Source organism: Camarhynchus parvulus, chromosome 2 (genome assembly GCF_901933205.1).
Source record: "Camarhynchus parvulus chromosome 2, STF_HiC, whole genome shotgun sequence".
Classification (NCBI taxonomy): Eukaryota; Metazoa; Chordata; class Aves; order Passeriformes; family Thraupidae; genus Camarhynchus; species Camarhynchus parvulus.
In genome coordinates this window covers 99,429,747-99,457,484 of record NC_044572.1, presented here as the reverse complement: position 1 = coordinate 99,457,484, position 27,738 = coordinate 99,429,747, and the positions used below count along the sequence as shown (strand labels likewise).

The window sequence follows — 27,738 nt, the reverse complement described above, 5'->3', positions numbered from 1 at the left end:
TGCTGGGGTTAGCATAAAACTGAAACTAATTTTGCCTATTTGTTAGAAATCCTCCTGTTTTGTGAGGCTACATCATTTTCTCTCTAAAGAACTCTTTGCCAGAAATCATTATTAATCCACAGCATTTATTTTAGATATTTGTTAGCCTTCACCTACATGTTGTTAATTTAGAACATGTTTATATCATGCTGTAGAAATGAAAGAATGACTTCCAGTTCCATCAGGGGAAGCTTTGCAGATGTGGCTATGATTGAATGATTTAAAAAAATATATTAGAGATGAATGTGCATTGCTCTTTATACTATGCAAGAAAATGGATAAGGGCAAAATGTATTTGTCTTGCCTTTTTTTTTACTATTAGTATGTTTTAATGTTTGAAGAGCAGATAAACAAGCCATCAGTGAAAAAAAAAATTAAATCAAGTGACTGAACTGCTTTGGAAGAAAAAATCAAAGTGTTCATATTTCTGTTTTAATGCAGAGAAAAGAAACAGAAAATACTGGATATTCGGAAAAACGTTAAAGATGCGATTGTGGTAAGAACACACTTTATACTGTTCTTACATGCTTGTTTGTACTGGAAATTATAAGGATTATGCTTTCCAAGATTGTGATGAGAGAAATCCCATTTTGCTGGTCAGATTGGATTATCTTCTATTGATCCTGTATCCAGATTAATGTGTTTGTTTTTTTGTTTTATCCAATTCTAGACTATAGTTTCAGCTATGAGCACTTTAATACCCCCAGTTCCATTGGCCAACCCAGAAAACCAATTTCGAATGGACTACATCAAGAGTATAGCTCCTCTTTCTGACTTTGACTATACACAGGTAAGAATAGAAACCACTGATTTATTGTGCTCAAGGGGGAATATGTTGCTTCACTTGGATTTACTGAAACATTGGGGTTATTTACTCTTTGGAAGATGGTCACAGAAAGTTCTTATGCCAGCATCACCTCTGTTAACTTTCCTACAAGACTGTGGTGATTGCACCTGTTTTAGTGGCGCAAGGTTTTGTTGTTGCGGATTAATTTGCTAATGTTTCTAAATGCTGTTTCTGCATTTAGTCCTCTTCAGATTTTCTGATGCAATCTTACATATTGACACATCAAATAAGACTTTGTTGAAAGCTGATTTCCTACATGGAATCAGATGCAGGATGTTAATCTGAGGAGTTACTGTCTACCTGCAGAAAAGGATATAAGAGGAAATAAAAGGGTAGAGTGGCCTCAGTGTTGTTTCCCATACTTACTGCACTTCAGAGTGGAAACCTGCGTAAGCAGTGGTCAAGTGAGGTGCTTTGCTTCCTCGTGTATTGTAGTTGGCATTGGCAGTGGTTTGCTTGTATGTAAATGTTGCCTTAATTTGATAAGGAATCAATGTGGGACTTGTGTGGAGGCTGATCTTTTGTATACAAATGAGAGATACTTTTCAGATTAACTTGCATAGGCATCGTACATTATTTTTATCTTTTTATGTTATTATTTATAGGCATATGCATAGAATGTTTCATTCTTTATGCATGACAAGAAAGCAAATGCATAGACATTCTGAATTTTATTTTTGCTGTAGCACAGTTTTAATTTGCCTTAAAATGGTACTGAAAGCAATTTGTTATGGATACAGTAAGGACTTAAAAATATCTTCATTTGTTGGCTAAATGATTGTGAGTTGTACATGCTATCAATACTGCCAAAGAAGCCATTTACAGTAGAGTGTCTTTAGGTTATTATGGCTTCAGGGTGCAAGGAGGAGAAGGGGAAGAGTCCTTTCTTTGTTATATGACTCATATTCTCTGATGTGTGGTTTTGCCTCTGGTAAACCTACCACTTTGAAGGTTCAAGATAAAGAAAAATTATCAGACATCTTGTACAGTTAGAATTTAATACAGAATGCAGATGTTAAAAAAAAGACTGCAAGGTACACCCACATATTGCATAATTGCTCAATTGGTGGATGTAAGTTAGTGAAAATGAGAAGCTCTTTTTAGAAATGGAATGTGAGCTTGACATTAAGTATTTGTGTTATGCAGGTATTACAGTTCTGAGGCATTTGTTGCTCATTTTATGTGGATTTTTTTTTCTTGACTTTTGATCCTTAGAGGAGTAAAAAAATGGTGATACATAAACTTTGCAGTTCTCTATAGTACATATGTTCTTTTGAGTTTCTGGGATAAAAGAAGGCTAAACTGGACTTTTCATAGGGCTGGAGATGTTTTCATTTTATTATTGCTTTCAAATTTTCTCCTTTTTCACAGAAGCTGGCTATATCTAGTCAAATTTGATTCATGGCTTGGTATTTTATATAGAGGAAAATTTAACCTTCTTGGAGGGGAAAAGAATAGGACCCAGTGGACCTTGAAACAATTAATAATTCATTTGAAATCTCAATTCATAGTCCATTTTGGTTTAAAATAAAAATATTAATAAGTGGTTTTTAACTAAATAGGTTTTTTGAAAATACCATTGTGTTATTTAAATAGTGTCAATTATTAGTTCTAATTTAAAAAATATTTAAAAGGTTGTTAAAAGTTTAAAAGAAGAAGAGAAATCTAATGCTGATTTAGAAGTAAATATATTTCTGTGTCACTTTCATATTTTCCCTTCTGTTTTCATCTCAGCTCAATTAATAGGTTTAATATTTGTAAAATGTAAAGTATGCCAAGATTTTTGGGGGCTTTTAAATTTTTCTTGGTTCGAATGTTATTTATCTCCAGGAGGATTTGTGAGCAAGGCAGATTTAAAAAAATGCTATTGTGCTTCAGGGCTTGATTTTACTCCAGTTTAAGCCAATGATAAAGTAAAATTAGGTTTCCAGCTGAAATAAATTTTGACCCATTTAGTATTTTTGGATAAGGACAGATATAAAAATAAATACTTGGATAGTAATCAGTCAGGCATCCTCTGCTAAGCATTACTGATTCTGTAATTAATAGCTGATGTATGGAGTAAGGCCTTCTGAGCCCAAACCGAGTGTTCAGCAGTAGACATGCAGGACTTTAGGGCTAATCATCCTTACTTCAGAATAGTTGTGGAGGGGAAAATGCTGATGTAGGCAGCTCTGGGGCACATTTTGGCACATTCTGTAGAGTGACAAAGGTTACCCTCCTTTGAATGAGGAAAGAGGCAGCTTTAGGGTTTGTGACAGTACAAATGGTAATGAGTTGTTAAAGACCCTTAGTGTTGCAATTTGAATTACAGATGTGTCATTTTTTTTGGATGACATTAGCCATGTAACCTTTGTCATAAAAATCGATGTGTGTTAGTTGAAGATGGATTTCAGATACGTTGCATGCCAAATGTGGGAAAATTACTGCACCTTATCAGGAGTCTTTAAAGAGAGATCCCTGATAAAATACAGAAACTTCACTGATGGCACAATCTGATCAACACTCCTGGGGTGCTAATTTAAGCATATTTATGACATACTGGGTGTGCTTGGACAGACATTCTTAAATTGCATACAAATTAACTAATACACGTTTAATTGTGAAAATTACCCTTAAAATAGGTGGATATGAAAATACTGATTTCCTGTGGGTGAAGTCATACTCTTAATTGCAATTTATGACTGAAATTCCAAGAACTTGAGTAAATATGGGGAGGGACTTCATATTTAGACTAAAATATTCTGGGGCTTTGTTTGTCTGGTTTTTTTAAAATTACATACCTCTCTATAAAATATAAGCAGAATGTTTTCTTTAGTAGTGATACAAATTTTGAAACAAATGGTTTTCTCTTTACAGTGTTTTAACATTACTTTAAGAGTCTGTGGAGTGCCCCCCACAAGAGTTTTACTTAGTTTAAAAAATCATTATATATATGGTTTGGTTATGCTAACTTGATGGTTCTTTCAGTTGGTATAAAAAAATTGAAGGCTTTCTGGATTTGTTTTATAATTTTTACACAATCTTTCATTGCTTTTATAAAAGACTGTACAATTTTTACAAAGTATTTCCTGGCTACTGATGTGTTCTAATTCTATAAATCATTAGAATTAGAGCTAGAGTTTTCACAAAATTGATAAATAGAAATAAGTCAAGTGTCCACTGTATTTTCTTCCTTGAAGTTGTGACAGGAATCAAGATAAATTTTTGCCTGACATTAGATTAGGCATTATCTTTGCTCAAAGGTAGAATCAGTGGAAGTGCTTTAACACTGGAATTGCAGCATGCATGCCCTATCAGAAAGGATTTTTTTTATTATTTTTGGCAATGTGTTGATTGATATTTGCTAAAGTTAACAGGAATTGACCTGCTGCAATTTTAATCCTTTATTGATGGGGAATTATTTTGTCCTTTGTGAATCAGGGTGAACATATTAAGGCCATATTATGCTGATAGCTGTGGTGTATCAGCTAAGTTGTGTATAGTCAAGGTCAGCTGTCTTTGTTAAAGTTTTTGAATTTTCTGAGAACTACAAAGCTGATCAGTGTATAATTCCTTTCCCCCTTGTCTTTCCTGAAAATGTAGCCGAATGAAGTCACTTTGCGTAAAATATGTCTTGAATGAAGCTCATCTGATCAGTTTTGTGTAGGTTTATAGCAGGTGATGGTCACCTACCCCTGGGCTGCATTGCCAAGTGTTTGGCCATACAAACCAGTTACCAGCAAACATAAAACATCTGCTTAGTAGGGAACATGTAAACACTTCACAAGTTTTAGGGAGCGGGGAGAGTTTTCAAAGGATTCATCTTCCTTTGCAAAGAATGTTTTAGGGAAGCAAAGTATTTTTTGGAAACTTCATAACTGGTGAGTTGTGTGAATGCAGTCCCTTGTGCTGATTTTAGTGTGTGAGTTTTAAATATAATTTTTTAAGCTATTTTATTAGTCAGGCAAGCTCTTTAATTTAGCTGTTAAGAATGAAATGTTAATGTGGGCATTGACAGGGAAAGTACTTGAGATTAATCAGGTCTGCAGTTTGCTTTACATTTTCAGATATTGGAGTTTGAGTTCTGTCTGATGACTTTAATTTTCCTTCAGGTTTTCTTTTTAAAAATCAGGGCATCACATTCATAATATCTTTATACATTATAAAGAAAGAGAAATACTTTGCTCAGAATTTGAAATTGCATAGACTTTTGTTAAGCATTTCAAATTTTTCTGATACCTGGTATTCAAATTTCATCTTGTGTTGATGCCTAGAGGTGGCTGCTTTTCACAGTGTGCATCTCAATGTTTGAAGCAACTGAAAATCTTGCTTAGGTGTAGTGTTGGGCTGTAGAAACTCTTTATCCTGGATTAAAAAAAACTTTATAAGTATGGTTTATATATGGCTAAACTTGCTTGGGTTGTACAGTTAATGCTGTCACTTTATTTGACCACAAATTGTTTAAGTTTCCTTTTGATGTAGCCCAAAGGAGTTACAAAATAGCATCACCTTACATTTTCTGATATTCAGTTAACTCACAATTTTCCCATCTTTTTTGTGAGTGTGAAAATATACATTTTACCTGAAAATAAAAGCGAGAATGCAGAAAATATTGCTGCTCAAATAGCTTCACTTGATTTTTCTTTCTATATAAATTTTTACTTTAGGGCTTTGTTTACTGTTTTGGGTAGAGTGAACACAGGTTTTTCTAACTACCTGTGATTGCAGTACTTAACATTACTCTATACTAATATCAGTATTAACTTTTTAAAATCAACTAGACTTTAAAAATGAAGTAAATTGTGGTGTTCTGTGATCTAAGATGCACATTGGTAGATTTTCATATTTACATAAACATATATTTTCATATTTAAACACATACAGAAAGTTTTTGCAAGGCCAGGCAACAATAAAGTTGTGTTGGTCTGGCAACCTTATTACTGCCCTGAATTAATAACACCTGAAGAACTAATGAAGAAGGCTGACAGAGAAGGACAGCTGGAAACACATATGCTGTTACAGGTGTTGGCAGCTCCTTAGTCTTTATACAGAGGTTAAAATTGACAGAACTGATGCTGAAAAGCAGAGGATATTAGGGAGAAGAAGCTATCAGGTAACCCATGAAATGTTTTTATTGTGGTAGCAGGTTTTTTCATGCTGCACACTATGCATTAACAGCAAATACTAAATTTGAGCTCTTTTCATGTGAAGAGCAGATTCTGCTAAAGCCCAGCAATAGCTTTTCTTCCATATGAAGTACCTGTTTGCATGCAGATGTGGCTTAAATTGTTTTTCATTAAATCAGCAAACTGAGTCCTTAATGTTCTGATTAGTCAGTGTTAAAGTTACAAATATTTCGTACATGAGATCTAAAAACATACTTCAGTGTTACTTGTTCTGTTGTTCTCGTTCTCAGTAAGCAGTAAGTTTTCTTTTGATGGATCAGTCAATCCAGTTGTGCTTTCAGAATTAATCAGTTGTTATTTTAACTGTGTAGTTTATAGGACTTCCAGTCCAGGAGACTGGAACTGGGATCATACTACAAACAAGTATAGAACAGTTTGGGAGGGAAAAAAAAAAGGAAAAATACCCCCAAATCAACAAGTCTCAAAACATTTAAACTTCTCAAATTTATAATATATGCTAGAACTGTAAAATTACAAACCTGTACCATGGTTTTCTTTAATTCTTTTATTTTATCTCCTTAATAAATACTCTACTGAAAACAACTGGGAGTTAAAATTGGAGTGGTTTGTGTATAAAGCAGAGCTCTTCTGTGAAGCTCAGGACTTCTTGCTTAAAATACACAGTTTGTGTTTGGTATGGTGCTTGCTTTAGACAAAAAAACTGATGGTTCAAGCATAAAATAAAGTAAGTTTTTTGCTATAGTAGAACATTGTTGTTCAATAAAAGTGTAACATATTTCTTCCATCCCTTGTTCCAAACTCACTGACCCAAAACAGTTTATAGCAATGAGAAGTAAAGAATTAAATTTGTATCCCAGGAAAGGAGCCCAGGGATCTACTTAGGCCCCCAACAATTAGCTGTAGAAATACTGGGACTGAGAGCCATAGGAAATCCTGTACATGATCACAAATGATCCAAAGTTAATAAATAGGAGTTGTATTCAGAAAAAAACCTAAAGAAATGTTTAAAAAAAATTAAAATTTAAAAAAATTTTTAAAATCTAAAAATATTTTTAAAAGTTAAATAAATATTAACTTTTGTTTCTAAGCCTTCCTGTCTCAGTATTTTTAAGAGCAGATTCAACTTTGAAATATCTGGAAAAGGTTCACTTTTTTCATAAGTACTTTACATTTTTAGAATATATATTTTTCGTAGCTTACAGTGTAAAATAATTAATTCCATTCTGAAAAGGCAATTATTTGAGGAAGTCTTATGAACAATGGTGCCTGTGAATGAAGTTCACTGTTACATTAAGTATTATATCATCATAGTAACACCAAATTAAATGTTTGTTGTCGTATATAGTGAGTCTGATTTCCCAGATAGTGAGGTGGTATTCACACTTTATCCAGCCTGATTTATTTATTATCATCACACAACACAGAGACTTTCATTGTGAAACTGGAAAGATATTATCTTTTATTATTATTATTACTGCTGCTGTTACGTAAAACTTAAGTTATTTCTGTGGTCTCCAAACCTGATGACATTTTCTGGTATTACTTCCAAGTTTTGTACCTATTTATACAAATTAATTAGAGGGTTTTTTTACAGTCAGTCCAGCATCCAGTCAACTACTGCAAAGTATTAATAATAAATGCCACATTCTGCCTTTTTTTGCTACAATTTGAGATTAAAAGTTCATATACTTATATTGCATTTTATTAGGATAAAAATATTTTTACATCTAAATTTGGATATTAGATTTGATGGCAACAGGAAGACTAATAACTTGAATTATCATTTTAAGTAGGAGTGACTGATTCTCCTCACAGAACCAAAAATGTATTAGAGGATCATTTCTGAACATTAGAATATTTTTGTTCACCAAGTATTTTTCAGTGTACACCCTAATTTTGAATTAAAGAAAGGCAGAATTAATAGGTTAAAGGCTGTACTGCCATTGTCCTGGGTACTGACCTGGGAAGGACATAGATTTATTTTAAAATGTGGTTGCTTTTGGGGTTTGCTGTTTTGAATTCCTTCACAATTGTGGCTGCTGCCTGGGTATCTTCTGAAAGCGATGCTGAGGTGGCAGCAGTCCTGTGCCATCCTAGAAGACAAGGTTTGGAAAAACAGCCAACAGAGTAGCACTGATCCTTGTGGTGATGCTTGACAGGCGTGTAGGAGCCTGGCCAGAATCACAAACTGATCCTGATTCCCAGTCTTTTTTTAAGGCAAGAAACAAAAGTTCTTGTCATTTTTACCACTACTGTTGAGGTGCCCTGAAATCGCAGAAGATTTAATTATCTAGGAGTTTATGTATTAATATTTGACATGAACATCAAATGTCAAATTCTTGGACAGCAAGAAATTCACTTGTTTTTCCGCTTATGTGTAAATCAAACTGAATGAAAATGGAAGTAAATGTAAGTAAGTGCAAAAAGTGACCACACTCTTAATGAAGACACATTGCCCATTTAGTCGAACGATCATGACATTTCAGACTTTCAAAAGTGGCAGTTTTCAGAAGAAGGATATTGAATTTTTTTTATGAGTTGCCACTATTTATAAACTACATAAAAACATATTTTCCATCATATCCAGAAAAAAGGTAGATGTAGCAGAGTATGTTTCAGAATTGTCTTTATTATCAATTAATTCTTTCAATCTCTAAAGCCAAAGATCACAGGTTGATTTTCTGATTTTGCCATTTTTGCTCTGCAAAAGTAGTATGTTTACTAGTTAGGGAGAATCTCTGTTTTTTGCTTCAGTGACCATGATAAAAGTCTAGAGATCATGGATAAATCATTACATGTATGCACCTTGTCACTGAAGCCAGTGGAAACCTATGGAACAAAGACTATCACCTACTCAAATAATATTATTAGTGTCATTATTTAGTGTTCCAAAGAAGTGAGTGTTCATCTGCATAGCAGCAAAGAGCTGCAATCCCCTTTCTTCAGCACCTGATGAGATCGCAGCTTCTCTTTCTGCAACTGTGTTGAGCTTAGCCCTTTGCTTGTTTTTTTCATCACCTCCATAGCTTCATCCATGGCTTGTACTTATTGTCAACAGCAGATTACCTCTTTTAATGTCAACAAAGGCTGCATACACAGACAGGATATTTTGTTTGCAGAAGGTAGCAACCTGAGCTGAGGAACAGAGAACAAGCTAAATAGTGTGAACAGAAGACTCTATATATACCTTGCATACACTGAAATAGATAGGTTAAAAACCAAAAGGTATTATGAACAATTTCTTTCCTCTGAGGATCTAAGAAGCTCTTTATAATAAATATAATTAGGACTGCTAAAAAAGAAGATAAAGGCAAGAAAAATGCACATTTGCAGTTAACTGCTAAAAGTTTCCATAAAATGTTTATGGTTTTGTTCTGTCACTCTTGTCACATAATTTGTTTTGCTATAGTTAAAGAAATTCAATTCAAGTTTCAGGGCCTTCTCTTTAAAAGGAGTCAGGAGAAGAATGTAATTTGTACAACACAGTTCCAAGTTCAGATTGCCTTTTACTTTGTAAACTTGTAATAATTTCTTGGAACGAAGCTACCTCTGGTTGTAAGCATGCCAGCTATCACATGAAGCATTCAGATTAGGGTTTCTTGCTTTAAATCAGTGGATTAATTTTGGCTGGTTTAAAGTGTACTCTTGTAATTAATCTACTAGTATTTGTTTTAAAAACCTATACTGGATGTTTTGAAAGGATATTTATCCTTAGGCAAGATAGAATATTGGAATTTTTTCTGCTATGTCGACGCTAGAGATGAACTCTGCCTTTTAAATCTTTTAAAAGTAAACATTTTCTGACACTTCTGCCAATTCATAACATTTGAGTTTTCTTGGTGCTGTCAGTTGGACTTAAACATATTTTAATCCAAATAATTATCCCACTGTTTTGAACTGAAATTGTTTAGCAAGATGAAATAGGCTAAAGATATGCAAGCCCTCTTATCTCTGTTAATTTGATGAATGCTTTTTGATCACGTCCACCCTCACTTCCAGAGGATGTTAAGTGACAGAGCTGTGCAGATCATTCTTTTCTTAACATACACCCACATACTTTCTTTCATAGGAGCTAAATAATACCAAATTTAAGAACTGTCAGGTAAGAAAACAAGAAAAGGCAAAGAACAGTTAACTAAAATAGGGGAAAGTGTGTCCTTGCTGCATTCTGTGCAGACAATGAACTGCCCCTTGCCTGCAAACCTCCAGCTGCCACAGACAGCAGCAGGATCTGATTGTCAGTCAGCTCCAGAGTGCCTTTGGTGCAGGCTGTGTGCCATGAGGAGTTACCAACTCCAGGCAAAAAACAAACAAACAAAAAAAAAAAAAAAAAAAAAAAAAAAAAAAGCAGAGGAGAAATGTGAATGAAAAAACTATTTAGCAACATGTGGTCACTGGAGGAAGAGGTCAGGTGTCACCACATTCTACTGAAACCATGTCATTAATTATTTGATTTCCAGCCGGTATCACAGCAGAGTGAGTCTTCATGGTAGGATTTGTATCTTTTAAAATGTGGATGAGAATATTCTTTCTGGCAGACAGGTATCCTCTAACTTTAGCTTTTCTTTCCATCTCAGGATGTCAGTGCTGCCTGTTCCTTTTGGGAAAAGAAGACTTGCTTATTTAGGATAGCATGCTTTTAGCTGAACAGTAGAGCTTTTCTTTTCCCATCCCTACAATTTTCCTATCCCTAGAATTCACTGTTGTTATCTGCCGAATTTCTCCCCAGATTTTAACAGCAGCAAACTTAACATGCTAACCAACAGTAGAGTGTGGGTATATTCATGGACCAAAAGAATAATTAGTCAGAGAATGTGTAAGTGAGAAATCATAATCAAAAAATAATTTTAGGAACTAAAAATCATGTCAATAGAGGAAGATGGCTGTTGACATTTCTGAGAGCCAGCTATTCAAACTGCAGAGGATTTTCACTGGATTTTAAAGAAATAAAGTATTAAATTTCATCCTTGGCCTTCAGTTCGATAGAGCAGGTTTTGATTCTTTTCACTGATGAATGAAAGGCTGGCAAGAACTATTATATTCCATAAATACAGAAATCATCCTAAGCAGCTATATTCCCAAGAGTCTAATGTTGCAAAGGCTTAAACAGTTGGATATATATGGGCCTAAATGCACAGCTAGTACTGCCAGCACAGCATTCATGCAGCTGAGCTTCCGGTTATGCAGTGATATTAATATAAAAATCACAAATACTTTCAATGGAAAAACAAAACAAGCAGATCATTTTTCCCTGTTAATTTTATATTTGGGAGGTCGCTGAGCACTTTTATGGATTTTCTTGGGGGTGGGTAAAGTTGTGTAGGTTAGAGATTGGCACAGAACTTGAAATAAGCAAAATCCTTTTCAGAAAAGTGACAGTTCTCTGGATGCTATTAAGCTGTGAACAGTAGGTCTTTTCAATCACTGTGATTCATTTTCATATTGTGGGGTTTTTTAATAATAATATCTTTAAAAGGCTTGCGGAACAGTAGGCTGCAGCAGCATAACTTTCTGTGCAGAAGGAAAGGTTTTATGCATGGTGTCCTACATAATTTACCTTAAATTGATTTGCACAGCTCAATAAAACCATAAGAATACTGTACCAGCTCAGATCACGGGTTCATTTAGCCTCAGATCTCATCTCTGATCGTGACTGATAGTGAAACAGGAAAAGGACCCGCACATAGTAATGTTTCCCACATTGGTTGTCCTAGCCTCTACAGATTTATGGCTGAGGTTTTTTTGGCTGGGAGTGGTATTTCTGGATTTAATAATTTTGGTAGCTTTTTCTTCCAGGGTTTTTTTTTTTTTGTCCCCCAACCTATGTGAGCTTTCAGTTATGGCAGTGAGTTCTGCAGTTTAAGTATGTGTTGTATGAGGAAGTGCCACTTGATTGATTGAATTGATTTGGAGGTTTTTGTTTGTTTTGTTGGTTTTTTTCCCTCCAAGCCTGCTGCCCACGAGTCTTCCCTAGTTTTTCTTTTAGAAATATTTCATCTTTCCTACATTGCCCCCATCACTGCATATCATGTACCTCCAAATATTTGTCTTTCCACTTAGAGTGTCTCTTTAACTTCTCTCACAGGGCTTGTTCTGTGTCTTTGCTCATTCTTGTTGCCCTTCTAGTTTTACTAGACCCTGTTGGCAACGAGAAACCCAAACTACAAAAAATGTTCAAGGTGTTGTTTTCTTTTTCATTATCTAGTCGTTTGTTGGTGTTTTGCTGTTGGTAGGGTTTGGGGAGTTTTTGACACTGAGTTATCATAGATTATTTTATAATTCTCCGAGAGCTTGACCACAATTGCAGGTAAGAGGAATGTGTGTGAAGGCCTCTGTACCAACACATTAGCAGATCCCAAAGGGTACTGTTAATGATAATTATCCTTATCTTAGGTGTTTTAGGATCTGTTATACATGTTGACTAGTCTGTTCAAAAAATCCACTGCATTCAATTTTTTCTATTCTTTCATGTGTAATGACATGTCTTCTCATTTGCTTTACTGCCATGTATGACTTATGAAGATGCATTTTTAAAATTCTGTACCATGACTAATATTTTCTTCCATACAGATGGAGACCACACTTTATTTTTGTTCTTAAAATGGAAAATAAATTGCTCTTCAGCCTGATTTTGGAGAGGCAATGTTTACAGTACCACAAAGGACATTTGTGCTTTCAAATCTGCTCATAGTTCCTTAATCGTTCATTATGGTTTGCCTGATTTAGCAGAAAAGAACACCATTGTTTTGAACCCTTCTCATTAGAGAAATAAAATGTTTAAAAATACAAAATGCCCTTTTTTTTGCAGTTCCTAATGCTGTGTGTCACTAAGAGAAAATGGTCTGAAATTTTTGATATCCCTTGGGGAAATACTGCAAGTAGCAGAATTTTGTTATTTTTTATGTCAATTTAGGTCTTACATGATTCAGCACTTGTGGTTTGTGGGAAAAAGTGTTGTAGATTGTGATTAAAGAAGCAAAAATAGTAAGGAGTGGCTACTAGTGAAGGGCCGTTTTTACTGCTAAAATACTTCTTTTTATTGACTTATTTCATTTTTTAATCTGTACCTCTCTTCATCATATTTTCTCTATCAGTTATGACTAGCACATTTCAAAGAAAATAGTTCAATTCTGTTTCTCTTTTCAGGCTTTAGTAGCAGTACAAGCAATTAAGAACAAGTTGCTATAGGATCTGTGCATTAAAGTCCGTCAAACCAGCAGGTCAACCAGTCATCCCCTTCTGGTAGCCTCTCAGGAATAAACAGAAAGTCTCTAGGAAAGGGAATGGAAGAGGATACAGGATGCAAAGAAACTGCTTGTAGTGCAGGAAAAATTCTTTGTTGTAGTAATGGACCACAAACAATAAGTTAACTCATTCTGGGTTACATTAACAAGGCTGTTGTACAAAAAAGCATGAAGTAATTATGCCATTCTCTTTGGCAATGGTGAGTCCTCAGCTGGGGTATTGTGTCTAATTTTGGGAACTGAATTTAAAAAGAAGTACACAAATGGAGTCCAGAGGAGAGCATCAAGAGTAAGAGGAGACAAAGTAAGCTGGGTATGTTTACTCGTAGAAAGAGATCACTCCAAGTTGAAGAGAAAAGGGAGCCAAATACAATTTTTAGTATTTAAAAAGCTGTAATTCCATATTCTTGTGCCTGTCTGTTCAGAGGAGAAAATGAAGTTGAGGAGAGGAGAAAATTCCTCTCTTCCATGGTGTATGGCAGTCCACATGTTTGGGACATTCTGCAACAGTGAATTTAACAATCACAATCTCATAAGTGCACTGAGATATGACTGCTCAGTTTCAGACACTTATATCTGCATTTTCAGTTACGTGAATCAGCTCATGCTCAAGAAGTTAAAAACTTCTGAAAATCTGGGAAACTTTGGAAGATACAAGGTCATGTCAGTTGGTCTTACACATTTGACACTTTCTGTTCACAGAGCTTTTATGGGCATGTTGGTTGAAAGCCTCTGGGACTTCTTTTCCAAAACTAAATCTTCTGTAATCATGTCTTTAATTAATCTAGGACTTCATTAGTTATCTAACTAATTTTGTCATGGCAATGGTGTGTAAACAGACAGTGATAATTTCTTATAAATAGTGCATGTTCTTCCAGGGTGCTATGTCAGACAGCAGACTATAACATAGCGTACACAAAATTCTCTTGTGCTTCCACATGTTGATTGCTTTAAAACTAATTCCTAGCAAGATGCACATGATTCACTTCTCATGGAGAAGTGAATTATGCACATTTCCTAACTGGACAGGGCCTAACATTTTCCTCCCTAAAAGCAGAGAAAAATGGCTGAGGGAAGTAATGCAGTCAGGAGTATTATCTCTAAAGGCTCAGAGGAGCAAAGAGCTTGCCTTCAGATATTTTCAATTCAAACCAGCAGGCAGGAGTTTTTGTTTTCATGTGTGTGTGCACTGGCATGCATATGTGCATTTATGTATAGGACTTTTCCTACTTCTGTGCAAGGTTCTAATCTGTTCAAGATCTAGGACATCTGGTGGCTAACAGTGAGGTGAAAAATCCAGTTCAGAGGCTGTTAGCTGTAGCCCCTGGAGTATATGGAAATGAAAATAGGATTTGGAGGATAGAGCAAGTTTGTTTCAAGTGTGTGGCATCAGTGAGATGTTCTCCAGGTGGAGGGTGGCAGGTCAGTAGCTTTGAAATATTAGTGACAGCTCTCAGCTATCACCATAAGGAAGTAAACTCATGAATCCTGTGGCAAGTGCCATCCTTGGAAGTCTGCAGGTTTTTTGGAGATGTGTGTTTTGCCTTTGTCTCCAAAATAGGAGTTTCAGAGTAGAGTTAAGACAAATCTGTTGACTTTGCTAAAGAGAGGTTTAAAGAACTACAGACACAGATCACAGTATATGAGAATATTAGTTCTCCTGCTTGTGATAGCAAAATCTGTAGGAAAAAAAAAACCAATTTCCATTTCATATTCCCACTAGGAGTAGTTCCTACTTTCCTAATGGAATTAATTTGAAAGAAAAAATGCTGACATGCGTCTTGCAATGTTGTTGACTCAAAGGGTTGTCACATTGAAAGGCATATTTTTTTGGTTCTGTAATTATTAGGAATGGTAGGCTTATTATAAGTACAGCCACATGTCATGCTAACACCATTTCTGATCCATCCTTACATGATAGATGTCAATATACTCAAACTTTAGGAGTTGGAATCCTGGGGGACATACAAAGATAAAAAATATGTAGTAAATCAAAGTTTTCTTTTCTTTTACTTTTTCCCTTTCCAAAATAGAAACAACAAAACATCTTTGCAAATAGCATAATTAGGTGTGTTTGTTTTGGAGGGTTTTTTTTTGTAAAAACATATTGTCTTGCATGCTTCCAGACACCAAGAGGGAAATCTAAAATAAAAAGTTTCAGGATTTTGTAGAGAGTTGCTCTATGGAATGTGAAGATGTAGTAGGGAGAAAACTCTTAACAGTTGGCTTGACTTGGGGGGGAATTCCAGGCATTTGCTTCTAGCAAATTTGCTCTGAGCACTCTTTGTTTGCTGTAGGTGAGGACTGGCTCTGTTGTGTCAGTGCATACTCTCCTGGGCAGGTTTTTCCAGTGTGGAAAGGTTGGGTTCTTGTTGGGATCTGATGTTTCAAAACTGAAGGGTCTATCACTGGCCAAGTGACTTTGGAATTCCTTTACTTTTTTGAGATGCTTAGGCTCATGTGATACTCTTTTCATGGCTCTACATCAATTATTTTTCTCCTCAGCTTTTGTATTTTAAGGAAGTCATCAGTCTTTGAGTCATGTCACTGCTCTGGGCAGCTAAGGAGTGCCTACTGCTTAGTTTCATGTGCATTGTTTCCAACAATGCTGCCAGGCTAAGCCATTGTCCTCCTTCCTCCAGCCCTCCCCCATCACTATCCACTTCACTTTCCCATTTTTATGCACTGTGCCCTCAGCTGTGTCCTGGTAAAGCTGTTTGTTTGGCCTGACCAAATGAGGTAGAGGGAGAGGTTCTTTTTAGTGCGGATCATTTCTGTGGTTTTAACTGATGGCGGGTGACACAAAATGGAGAAGAAGAAAGCGGAGATGAGAACCAGCAGTAGGATATAATGGGAAGGTGATGCCTATCTATACAAGCAGGCTTACTTCCTCCACCTCAGTATCTATGGGCAGAGACTAGAGCCAGGCCAAAAGCCACTGAGAATCTGTGTGTCAGGAGAAACCCAGCGCAGTGAGCTGGTTTGGCTTCTTCTGATGTGAAGGCTGACATTCCTTGCAGAGGTTAAATGGCATAAGAACAGGTCTGTCTTGCTCACCCTTGCCCTTTTGGATAAGTAAACACAGCAACATTCACTGTAGTTATTCCTAAACTTAACTTTGTGGAATGGAGCTTTAAGGCTGAAGGCTTAGTCTGATGCCTTTCAAAAGCAGTCGACTCACATCAACTTGAGTGTACAAAAGACTTACATGGCTGTTTGAGCCTTATGTCACGAGAACCCTTTTCTCTTCGTTTTGTTGTGTAACTGCAAGGCACTTCCACTCTACTACTCTATTACTTTTACTGAAAATATGCTAGATAGGTATGCAGAAATTCCATGAGGGGTCATTTGACCACACAATACATGGCAGGGGAGCATACCTATATATGTATATATATATACATTTAAATTCTGTTTATGTTTTCCCATGGTATTGGATCAGCCAGCATAAGTGTTCCTGTGGTTGTAAAGTAAGAATGAAGCATTGTTCCAGTGCACATCATGTCAGTGATAGTATGTAGAATCAAAGCTATTTTATGAAGCTCACATGCTTTTGGAGGAGATGGGATGACTTCAGAGTTCACAAACAGAAATCAGCTGTGGACTCCTGAGTATGTAGAAAGCCTCTTTGGCTCAGGCTCTTGAGAAGTCTTGGAAGACTGTTGTTATGCATCCTTGGGGCATCCACTGTTGGAAAAAGGACAGTAGACTAGAAAGAGCTCTAGTGTGACCTTGCCTTCTTGATATAGGATTTAAGAAGTCATTTCTAAAAGAGATTACTTTCCAATCTATCCCGTATCAGCGGTATGCTGATTCATTTTTAAATAGGTTAACTAAAAGAACAAATGAATCATAGCTGTTGAGCAGGTGAAAGTTTTGGCTTATATGTCAGTGAGATTCCCCTATTAACCCTTAATTTTTCCAGTTGCACTGTAGCAAGTGTTACACCATATTGCCTTTCTGTCCAGAATCCATGATGGTTTTCTTTCTGGTTTTCTTTCTGTAAGCTGGGACAGGCTCCTGCAACAAGAAAATCATCAACTCATTTCTACCAGCTTGTCCTTGTAAAAGGTGTTATCTGATGTTAACATGAGGGAGCCTGTGGCTATCCAGAAGGGAAAGGACTCTCCACAGGAGCAATGAAGCTCCTGAAGTTTCACAATACACTTTAAAAGCCTGAGGATCAATTCAGATTTTAGCTAAGCTAAATTGTGTTGTTTAGGAGATAAATGGAGAGCAAACATGATAAGATCTAATGTTTTGTCTTCATAAAGTCCAGTGAAGTTTTTCAGTTGAACTTTTCAACTCCTGCTAAAAATGTTAAATACAACCCTGGTATCAGTGCCTATGTTAACTCAAGCATTAAATTATTTCATTTCTTTTCTCATGGAGGAATAAAGAGGAAAAATAAAACTTCCTGTGCATTTCAACCTGGATTTATGTAACCAGAAAAAATGGAAGGAGAATATGTCAGTCTTTACAAAAATACAGATGCCATCTTAGCTGAATACTTAATCTATTAATTATTATAAGTTAAATACTTAATAACAAGTACTATGTGGAGGCAATTCACATAATACTTCTATGCATCTAGCAGTATTTGTAATTTGTTTTAAATTGTATTACTGCCGTCCTTTACCTTAGTTTCCATGTTTAGTTCTCCAAAATCAGAATCCTCTCTTATCACGAGGAAAATGTACCAGAGATGTTTCCTGAGTATGTAAAGAGACACTTGGAAAGGAAGTTCACATTTTTATTATGTGAAGTAAAATATTGTCATGAGCGTGTTTGTCACCAGGTTTGTTTAAAAAATCAAGCCACTTTAGACTAGAATAAAATTGCTCTCCATCTGTGTCTAAATGTAAATTATCTAAAATATAAACATACTACATGTTCAAAACTAGAACAATGTTATATTAGTAGAAGCCAGTATTGTTACTTTGGTCTTCAAAATAAGTGCAAAACAAGAATAATGACATTTTACTCAAAGGTAAAGTTTTCATTTAAGCAGGTTTTAGTATGTTATTTTTTTTAAGATCGGGATAAGCTTCCAAGAAAGTTTACAAAGTAGTAGGTAGAAAATGTGATTGAAAGCCAGCCAACTTAGAATTAACCTGTGCAGCCGACTAGAACTGAAAATTAGCAGTGAGGAAGAGAAATAACTAGCTTGTTTTCTTATTTACCTGAATGGATGTCAAAAATACATATATCCAAAAACTAACAGAATAAGACTTGGAACTGAGTCATTAGTACCATTTTTAAAAATACCTGAAACTTATGACTCTTCACTTTACAAGTAGAGAATGATCAAGGAATGTAATACAATTGGTTTTCGTCAGTTGCAAAAAAGGAATAATATTTGGGGCTTAATTTTTATTCTGATTTTCCAAGAGCTTTATAGCTTGTATGCATTAGTAAAGTGTTTACTGTAAAAACAGTATTTGATCATTACAGCAAATGTATACACCTGAGTATTGCACCAGTTTTTCAGATGTTGTTTATTATGCTGCTTATTTTATTTATAGTGTTATTATATTGTCTTTCTGACAGTAGTCTGAAAGAAGTGTCAAAAACTTTCAGTATTTATTGTTGTTTAACAGCAGGACTTGTGTCAGTTTCTTCCTTTTTTCATGGATACACATAATCAACCCTGCATACCTGAGTAATTCATCAGAATATTTATCTCTTTATTAGTGCTTTTCACAGTGTCAGAAAGGCTTTCCTGCTCTGCTTTCCCAGCTCTCCATGAGCATGCTAGATATTCTCTTTTCCTGTCAAGGGGTATCTGCTCTGGGATGGTTGAGGTGAAAGAAAGAGGATGATGAAGAAGGCACCCCAATATTTCCCCTGGTTTCCTCTTCTTTCCTCACTATCCTTGACTTGTCCTTTCCTTCCCTGGTGGGACCTGGGCAGTAAACTCCCCCAAAGATGTCTCCTCAGCAGAAGGCCTCTCAGGAATGGCTTGGCTGTTTCTGCTTCGTGCCACCTGGGCAGACATCACAGGAGGCCGAGTTATATTTTTACCTAACACGAGCTCTCTGACGTGAAAAATGAACTTTTGCCCTACATATATGTGATACTGTCCTGTTGAATTGTTTTCTGTCTAAAGTACATGTTTCTCAGTGGGAAACACTTCCAGCTAATCAAAAAGCACTGAATAAATACACTTGGGTAGAAGGAAGCATGTTGGTAATATAAACCCTGTATCAGTAATATCTGTATTTTAAACCTGGTTGAACAAAGTAAGAACAAATAACTACTGATATTTACAAAAACCTTTTATACCGATTACATAAAAGCAAACATCTTAGAGAACGTGGTCACTAAAAAATAGGAGATTTTTATTAATTCTTTAAACCATTAAATGTGGCTTTAAAATCATATGCACAATCTGGGCTTCTAAGCTTTTACTGTCTTCCTTTAAGGTTGAGATTAATTAAAGGTCAGTGCCACAAACATTTCCACAATGCATAGTAAAGCCCTGGAATGAAATAAGCCTCACTTGAACATTTGATTAGACAAGATAATGCATTTCCCCCTGGAGTAGTTTGTTATTCAAAACAAGCTCTTTAGGGAAGGAAGTTCACATCAGTTGGTAACTGTTCCTGTGGATACCAAAGAACTTTGTACAGTACACTACAGTAAATTGCACTGCAGGTCATTTAGGAGCTGGAAGCATGTCCCGTGTCTAAAAGTATCAAAATGTATTTTGAAAAAAACACCTAGATAGCAAACAAACAGCGGGCTGTGATACTAGAAAAGAAATAGCACCCACATTTACAGAGATATTCATGCTTTTATCTAGTCAAGAAATTGCACCTTTCTAACAGATGAATTTTAGAAATGCTGTTTTACACCTTGTCAAAAAGAAAACCATTAAAAATTGACTGTTAATTGATACCTTTGGATATAATACGGACCTGAATAACTTCCAGCTTTAATTTTCCAGTAAACATAGAGCTAGACTTCAAAATTATTAGCTATTCTCATGTGTAGATGACATCCTTTTTTTCTGTCATTAATCTATTTGGACCATTTTTGTCTTTACTCACTACGTGTCTTGAAAGTTCTAGTGACCGGTAGCAAGCCGTGTTCGTTAGGACTCAAATAATTTGAATTTCTGGCTATTTCTGCTTATCTGTATTAATTGACTTTAGACAGTAAGCACAAAACTAATGTTTTGTTTTGGACTCCTAAAGATGCTCTAAAACAAAAACTTCTTTTCATGGGGTGGGAACATTCCGTCCAGTTAATAAATGTTTTCCATTTGCTGCTGGAAAAGCAGTTTTCAAACACTTTGCAGTATAGCAATAAGTCTGCTATATCTCAGTTGGGTACTTGAGTTTTGAAATACAATTTAAAACTAATTTGGACTTTATCTTGGACTGTCATGTTTTTTGTGGCTTTGATTACAGAAGTTTCTTTTAAATAGCCAGCCCAAAGAGTTATTGTGCTCTGAGGTTGCTGAAGGTGCTAAAAAAGCTGTGGTTTGTATCTTAAATTTGTTCTGTAGAATTATGATGATGATGGCCATCATAAAAGTTTCTTAGATTTGGGGAAAATGTTGTGCAAGATTTATGTAGTAGGTGTTTTATAATATATAGTATTAAAGAGTGTCTCAATATATAGCTCTATGTGGATATCATACAAGTGAGCTAACGTAGTTTCATGTTGCCACCCTTGGTATCTAGTACTAGCATTTGAACTACAGTTTGAGTTAGTAAATAGTCCCTAATGTGAAAAATAGGCATATTCTGGCAGCCAGCTTGGATCTCTGTACAATTCCAGCAAGTAACTTAAATCGCATTTCCTCCATTCCTTCGCCTGCCTTTCTTCCTAGCTGAAGCAGAATGGGGTATGTGCTTGGCATAATCTACTTTTGATCGTCACCAGGAGCTTTAAGTGGGTTTTTTTTCAGTACTGTAGAGTGTAGTACTCTAAGTAATGGAGCTAATGAATTCCGGTGGATGTTGTAGACACCCAGCCTACTTCTCTCTCAAGTGACAATAAATAGCCCATTTCTCCTTCAGGTCTATTGCTTGATTCTCCTCAGAGCAGTCCTTGTCCCCTTGCAGGTGGACAAGAGGCAGTGCATGTCAGGACATTTTTGGTGAGTAAGTGGTGGCTGGCTGGTCAGACCAAGTGTGTCCATCAGCAGCTAATTCAGCACGAACAGGTAACTTGTTAGGATCATGCTGAAAACTTCCCTTCAGTGAGGAGGTGTTGAACCAGCCCCTTTCTCCAGCCAAGGGCAGTCTTGTTAGACTTGGAGGCCTTCTTTGAGTCCTCTGCCTTTTTGTGGCATTTGTTTGGAAGTGGCCAATGGGTTGCAGAGTTAGGTGAAAGCCATGATTGCTTGTCAGACAAGTGATCCGACAGTGTAAGTTGCCATTTCTTAGGAAACTAATTTGAGACAGCAAACTTTGGCAGTAGAGCTGAAACAGATTGATTAATTAAGCTACAATTGACCTTTAAATGTACATTTTATGCTTCTGGCCACATTTATGCTTATGGCTGCCAATACCCTTTCCCCCTCAAGACAGTATATTTTTTAAGAACTATGAAGTGCTGCATAGTATTTTTCATTCTCAAGGAGAATGGAAGGTTTTCTGCCTATAAGTTAAAATAAATGAATTCGTATGAACAGATGGGTGTAGTGATGGACCCAGGTGTAGAATGCTGAGTGCGATGTTGCCCCAGTGTTTTGCTCATGAATCTGACTTTGCTACATGTACAGAGTCTTCTGAATAATGTTGTATATAAAAGCGGATCTTGTGACATCTTTGTTAATGTATCTTCTTGCTCTTGCAACAAGTAAAGTGTTTGTATCAACTACTGAAACTTTTCATTTCAGTTCTTCTGGTTTTTTTGTCTGGACTTTTCTGCTGACCTGCTTCAGTCAAGCATAACATATCTTGATTTCTGTCCTTTTAGTCATGCCCAGAGCACAAGACTGATTTTCACAAGTATGTGCACGTTCAAATTCTACATGGCTAATTGAGATGGAATAGCTTTTAACTATAAAAATAGTTTTTAAGTATATTTTAGATGAGGAAGTTAATTTCCCTGAGCATGCTGTGGAAGAAGATGGTCTGTGTCTTGTACTTCATCAAAAGATCCTGTCTTAGAGTGTCAGTATCATCAACATAAAGAGTATGATTTGCTGGAGAATAGCATTGGATTTGGGGTGGATATCTATCATCTCCAGTGCCTGTCAGATTTGTAGTGATTGTCTCATTTTTGTCTCATCACTCCTAAACCACGTTTAAAATACAATCATTACAGAAAATAACAACTTTTAAAATAGAAAAATGACAGATTTTTAACTAATTTTACAAATTTATGGTTTCGTACATTTTAATTGGTGTCCCCTTTAATGTCATGTCATTAAGTTCACAGTAAGATAGCTCTTGATGTATATACAGCCAGATAAAAGAAGTTCAATTGAAGTGTGTGCTGCTAGCTAGAAACATTACATGTAGCTTTTTCTTGTAATTCATCAAATGAATGTAACAGGGAAAGAGGATAGCTGTTGTGAAAAGTTGTTGCTACAAAATACAGAAGACACGCGATCTAATGGTGTGCTCAAACAAAAATAGCCTTCAGTAGCTGTTCTAAGCTAGGCAGAGCTTAATGACTAAACAGACATGCTTCAAGTTTTTATTTGAAAAATCCTAAACTGCTGAGGTGCAGTTCAACCATGTCTTCTAGTTGGAAGGCTGTGACAGCATCTTCAGTGACAAAACTGCTAGTGGCATCAGGAGCCAATACCTTGCAACATACCCAAGCTCTACTTTCATCCAAGAAAAGATACACTGTCATACGTCTTTCATGTAGTGTGAATTCATCGTTGCCTTGGGCTGGCCAAAGTGGTTGTGGGTGGTACAGAATGCAGAGTTGCTTAGCCATAATTTTAATACTATGCTGTTCAAAGTAGGGGAAAGTTGCTGTTGCTGAAGGGAAATTTACAGAGGGTTCCTGATGTCAGAACACTTTAAAACCTCTGTCCTGCATGGTACCGATGGTTTGATATTTTAAGTACATTGAACAGTGTTTAAAAGCTTGTTTTGATGCCTGAAATACTACATTAATAACTTTTTAAAATTTTTTTTAATTTAAGATCACTGTTTTGTAAGTGAAAGTAAATAGCCATTTTACAAATAAAAGTGTAATATGATATCGCTGTGTTTCAGTGAATTACAACAGAGCTTTGCTTTTCCTTTCTGCAGATAAGACACGAGCAGCATAGGGCTTTTCAGATTACTGAGCATTTAATGAATTTTGAGATGAGATTATTCAGTTCATAGCTAAGTAGTTTGAAGGTATGCTTTCTTTAAACATGATAGTTCTTCATTAAAAATTGCAGGTATCATTTCAATTTTCGTATCATAGTATTAAATTTCTTATGGGCAAACTGTATTCTGAAAACATTCAGAACAGCTAGAAAAGTGAAAATACTGATTGAAAATATGAGAAAGTCTGGTGATAACAGTTGAGAGTGTTTATACTGTAACTAACTTAACCAAAATTCCATTAATATTTGGGATGATTTATTTTTTCAAGGTGGACAGTGGAATTTCAACTGAACTAAGAGATAGAAAAAGGAAAAGTATGGATTTTATATGTTTGAGCCCTTATAATGTATCAACAGTAAGTGAATAATGATTTGTAGCATTTTTTGCAGTATAGAATTATTTCACAAAACATGGAGATGGATTTACACATGCACAAAAATCTGTTGCACTTGTCTTAGTTTAGCAGAGTTGAAAATAAATACATTGAACAATTATCTTCCTTAATATGATCTTACTGTAATGTATACAAAATGTATTAGTATAAACAGACTTTAATGTGTGAATTTAGAAGTCCTTTAGAAAAATAATACAAGCAAGCAGGCAGTTAATTTTTTTTGTGTATGTCCCTAGTAACCTCTTAATGACATTCCATGTCACACAGTATTTCTCTCAGTCCAGTGAGTGACTAATAAAGTGATTTCCCCCTTTCTATTCCCCTGTCATCAGGGTTGTGTGAATTGTAAAGCTGCCTAAATAGTTTGTAAGTATATCCTGCCATACTTTATTAATCTCTGCGTGAGATTACTGGGATACAAGCATTGAGAAATACATAGTATCATGTAGGCTCAGGCAGTCCTGTGATTGCAGTAGAAGAAAAGAGATTTAATTTAATGGGTTTGTATTATTCTCCCATTGAAATACTTTCTAAGCAGTATGCCTTATTTTTATTTTGGAAGTCTACTGCTGACTTCCCAGGACTTGGTTTGGTTGCTGCAGCCTCTGACTATTTTTATTCCACTTCCTAAGAAATGTGGATCTTGACACAAGCCTTTTTCCAATACACATTGTCTGGAAAATCTTACATACTATATAAAAGTTAATCTACTTACCTGAAGACCCAACTTCTTCCTGAAATATCTTGGATCTCTTCCAGCATCAGCAAAGAAAGCTCGTAATTTAGGGCTATCATATACAGAACCATTGTTGAAAAAATAACTCGGTGTTTAAATTTAAACTTCATTGTTATGTGTTTAGTTATTGACCTGTGTATCTGTGAAAAGAAGTGCATTTCTTCCTTCCTCTCTCTCTTCCTCTCCCTCCCACCAAGGGAGGTCAGGTCCTCCTGCTACCTTTCAGCCTTTGTCCCCCATTAAAAATAGAGCTCCTCCACTTCATTATCATTTTCCTGAGCAGCTCAGCCCCAGTGCACTTGGTCACAAGATTCACTTTCCACTCTTGCCAGCATCTCTGCAGACTTCTTTGTCCTAGATAGCACTTCCCCAGTGAGACACCAGATGACTTAAGGAGATTAGGCAAGGGTGACCAGTTCTGTGGGAAGAAAGAGGGAGGTGTCTGGGTTCTGTTTGCCTGGGAACCCTCCTGGTAGGCAGAAACTCTCTACTTCCACTCTGTTAGCACCTATGGAAGAGTCCAACAAAACACTTTCAATGGGGATAGCAGGTTTTTGCTTGCTGCAGAAATTTTCTTTTTGGCTGGAATCAGAGTCTGGATTGTGCTAGTTTTTAGTCATCTGGAGATTTTCTCAAAGAGCTACTGTTCCTTGGTGGGTTTTTGTTTGTTATTCTCCCATTGGGTTGATTTTGCGTTCCCCCTATGGTAAACTACCAGCAGAGTTTGGAGAAAAGAAAGCAAATCTAGCAATATATCCACCTACTGCTCCCAGTCTGAAGGTCTGTGGGGCTCTGAAAAGAGTAGATTGGTGGTGAAGGGAATCAGCATGTCTTGCAGATATTGATCTGGTTACTCAATTGCCTTTGTTCCCTACAGATGATTAGTTAAAGGTTCAGCAAAATAGTAAGAAATTCAGAACTCAGGAGTATTTTAGATTATACTTTCTACAGCTCAGTAATGATAGTGAGCATTAGGCTGGGTGGGGAAGATCCAGTAAGATGTACAGATCTTTCCTTCACGTGATTAATGCACATTTTCTTCTGAAGGAAAAAAAAAGGATCTCTTGATTTTAGAAATGTCCCAGTTAAGAATACTGTAATACTGTCCAGCTTGTTTTGAAATTCTTTTGGTTTAACTCCACATTATGTACTACCTCCCTTGACGTGGTTGTAATTTTTTTGTTAATACAAGGGGCAAACTCAGATTCAAAAAATAAAATAACAATTAACTCTAAAGTGATTATTAGTAATGTAAATAAATAATCATAGTACTGAAATAGTAGTAAGTGTGAATTCTTACTGAAGTATCAAAATTTCCTAGAGAAGAGAGTAACTTTTTTTCCTGATTTGTATATGGGCAAACTGAGCCACCAGAGGTCATAGAGAATAGTTGGCAAGAGCCAGAAATAGAGCTCAGGCATTTCTACTTTCAGCTCAATGTTCTTGTCACTGGATACCACCAGATGGTCTCCAGATTATTCAGTAAATAAGCCTCTGCATCCTCCCTAAATATTCCGCCAAAGCCAACTGGCTGTGTCTCTCGCTTGCTAGTTCCCAGTCTGTGAGAGTGGCTGACTTGGCAGGTAGCGTTGTAGCTGGCCCCATTGAGCAATCCTCTACTCTACAGGTTCTCTGGTTTTACCAGGCAGGATTTTACCAGGCAGGACAATCTCTTCTCTGCCACTGCTTTTAGCAATTCTTCTCATCATCTCAAGGGACTTTTTCTGTTTTAGTGTAAGACTTTCCTGTGTGTGCTTGAGGCAAACAATCTAATTTAAAGAAAGAAACCAAACTGATAACTGCCTGCAGATGTCAGAAAAGCATCTAAAGAAATATTTTATCTGCTTTTAAAATCTAGGTGACTTAATTGTTTCTGTGGGCCTTGAAATTCAGAGGGTAGAAATATATATGCATGCACTTGTGGCTCTGTGTGTGTGTAGCATAAATACCAGATGGGAGAGGAGGTTAATGACTACAAAACAAACTGTTTTCTAGTCTCTCTTAAATCACTTCTTCACTTCCCGTTTGTAGGCCTTTTTTTTCCCTATCTGTTCTGCTGAGGGTTTTCATGGCTCTTCAGTTCTTCACAATTTTGCCTATAAAATAATATGTGCCTCATATAGAAGTGTCCGAACTAAACTTTATGTGCTGCTGTTCTGTTGGCAAATTTAGCAGCAGAAGTCTAAATGCTGGCCAACAGCAGCTTTCCTCAATTTACACTGCTGCCATTGTTGTGCTGCCAGTATTTTGAAAAAAAACCATTTTTTCCAAAGTAGACAGCTGCAGGAGCACATTCACTGCAGGAGCTGCAGGGTGCATGAGCCAGTTGACTGGAATGCACCTTTGACTGGTATTCCCCAAAACTGGGTAAGGCAGTTGACTGGCTGGAGACAGGGCTGCCATTCACAAGGACCTTGGTGCACTCTGCAGAAATAGCCTCCAGGAGTTCAGCAATGAGAGTTCAGCAATGTGTCAAGCACCTGCGACAAAAAAACCTTGGAGTATCAGTGTGGACAGGAGACCAGCTGTCCAAGTAGCATCTCCACTGAAAGTTACCTTGGAGGTCTGAGGGAGACTGTAAGCATTGAGTCAGAAGTGTCTTGTGCATACTGAGTAGCACTAGGAAGAGTGTCAGCTGGTCAGGGGAAGGGATTATTCCTCTACACAATACTTCTGAGATCTTGTCTAGGGGTAGTGTCCAATTCTGCACCCACCCCAAAATATCAGAAAGCTGCAGTTAAGTCCAGTGGAAGATTGGCTAACAAAGTTTGTGAGAAAATGATTGAGCCTGGAAAGAGAGGAAAGAGAAGGCTAAGGCTAGAGTTAATCAGACCCCATTTAAAAGAGATACAGAGTTACAGATACAGCCAGACTCCTCTCAGAGATGCACAGGGGTAAAACAGGAGATAACAGACTCATGCACAACAAGGGAAGGTCATATTAGGAAAAAAAAATCTGCTTTGGCCAGACAAAAACAGGTGGCCCAGAAAGGCTGTGACATCCCCATCCTCGGAGTCCCGTCAAGACTCAGCTGTAAATGTGATTTGAGTCCTG

General features: G+C 36.4%; 1 protein-coding gene across 1 annotated transcript in view; it reads left to right on the top strand.

Annotated features, from left to right (window-relative positions):
• The window catches only part of GNAL (G protein subunit alpha L), a 182,389-nt gene that overhangs the window by 68,125 nt on the left and 86,526 nt on the right, over window positions 1-27,738 (top strand). Inside the window, 2 exon segments of the mRNA XM_030967210.1 lie at window positions 481-535; window positions 710-829. Of these exon segments, the coding sequence (XP_030823070.1) occupies window positions 481-535; window positions 710-829 (175 nt within the window).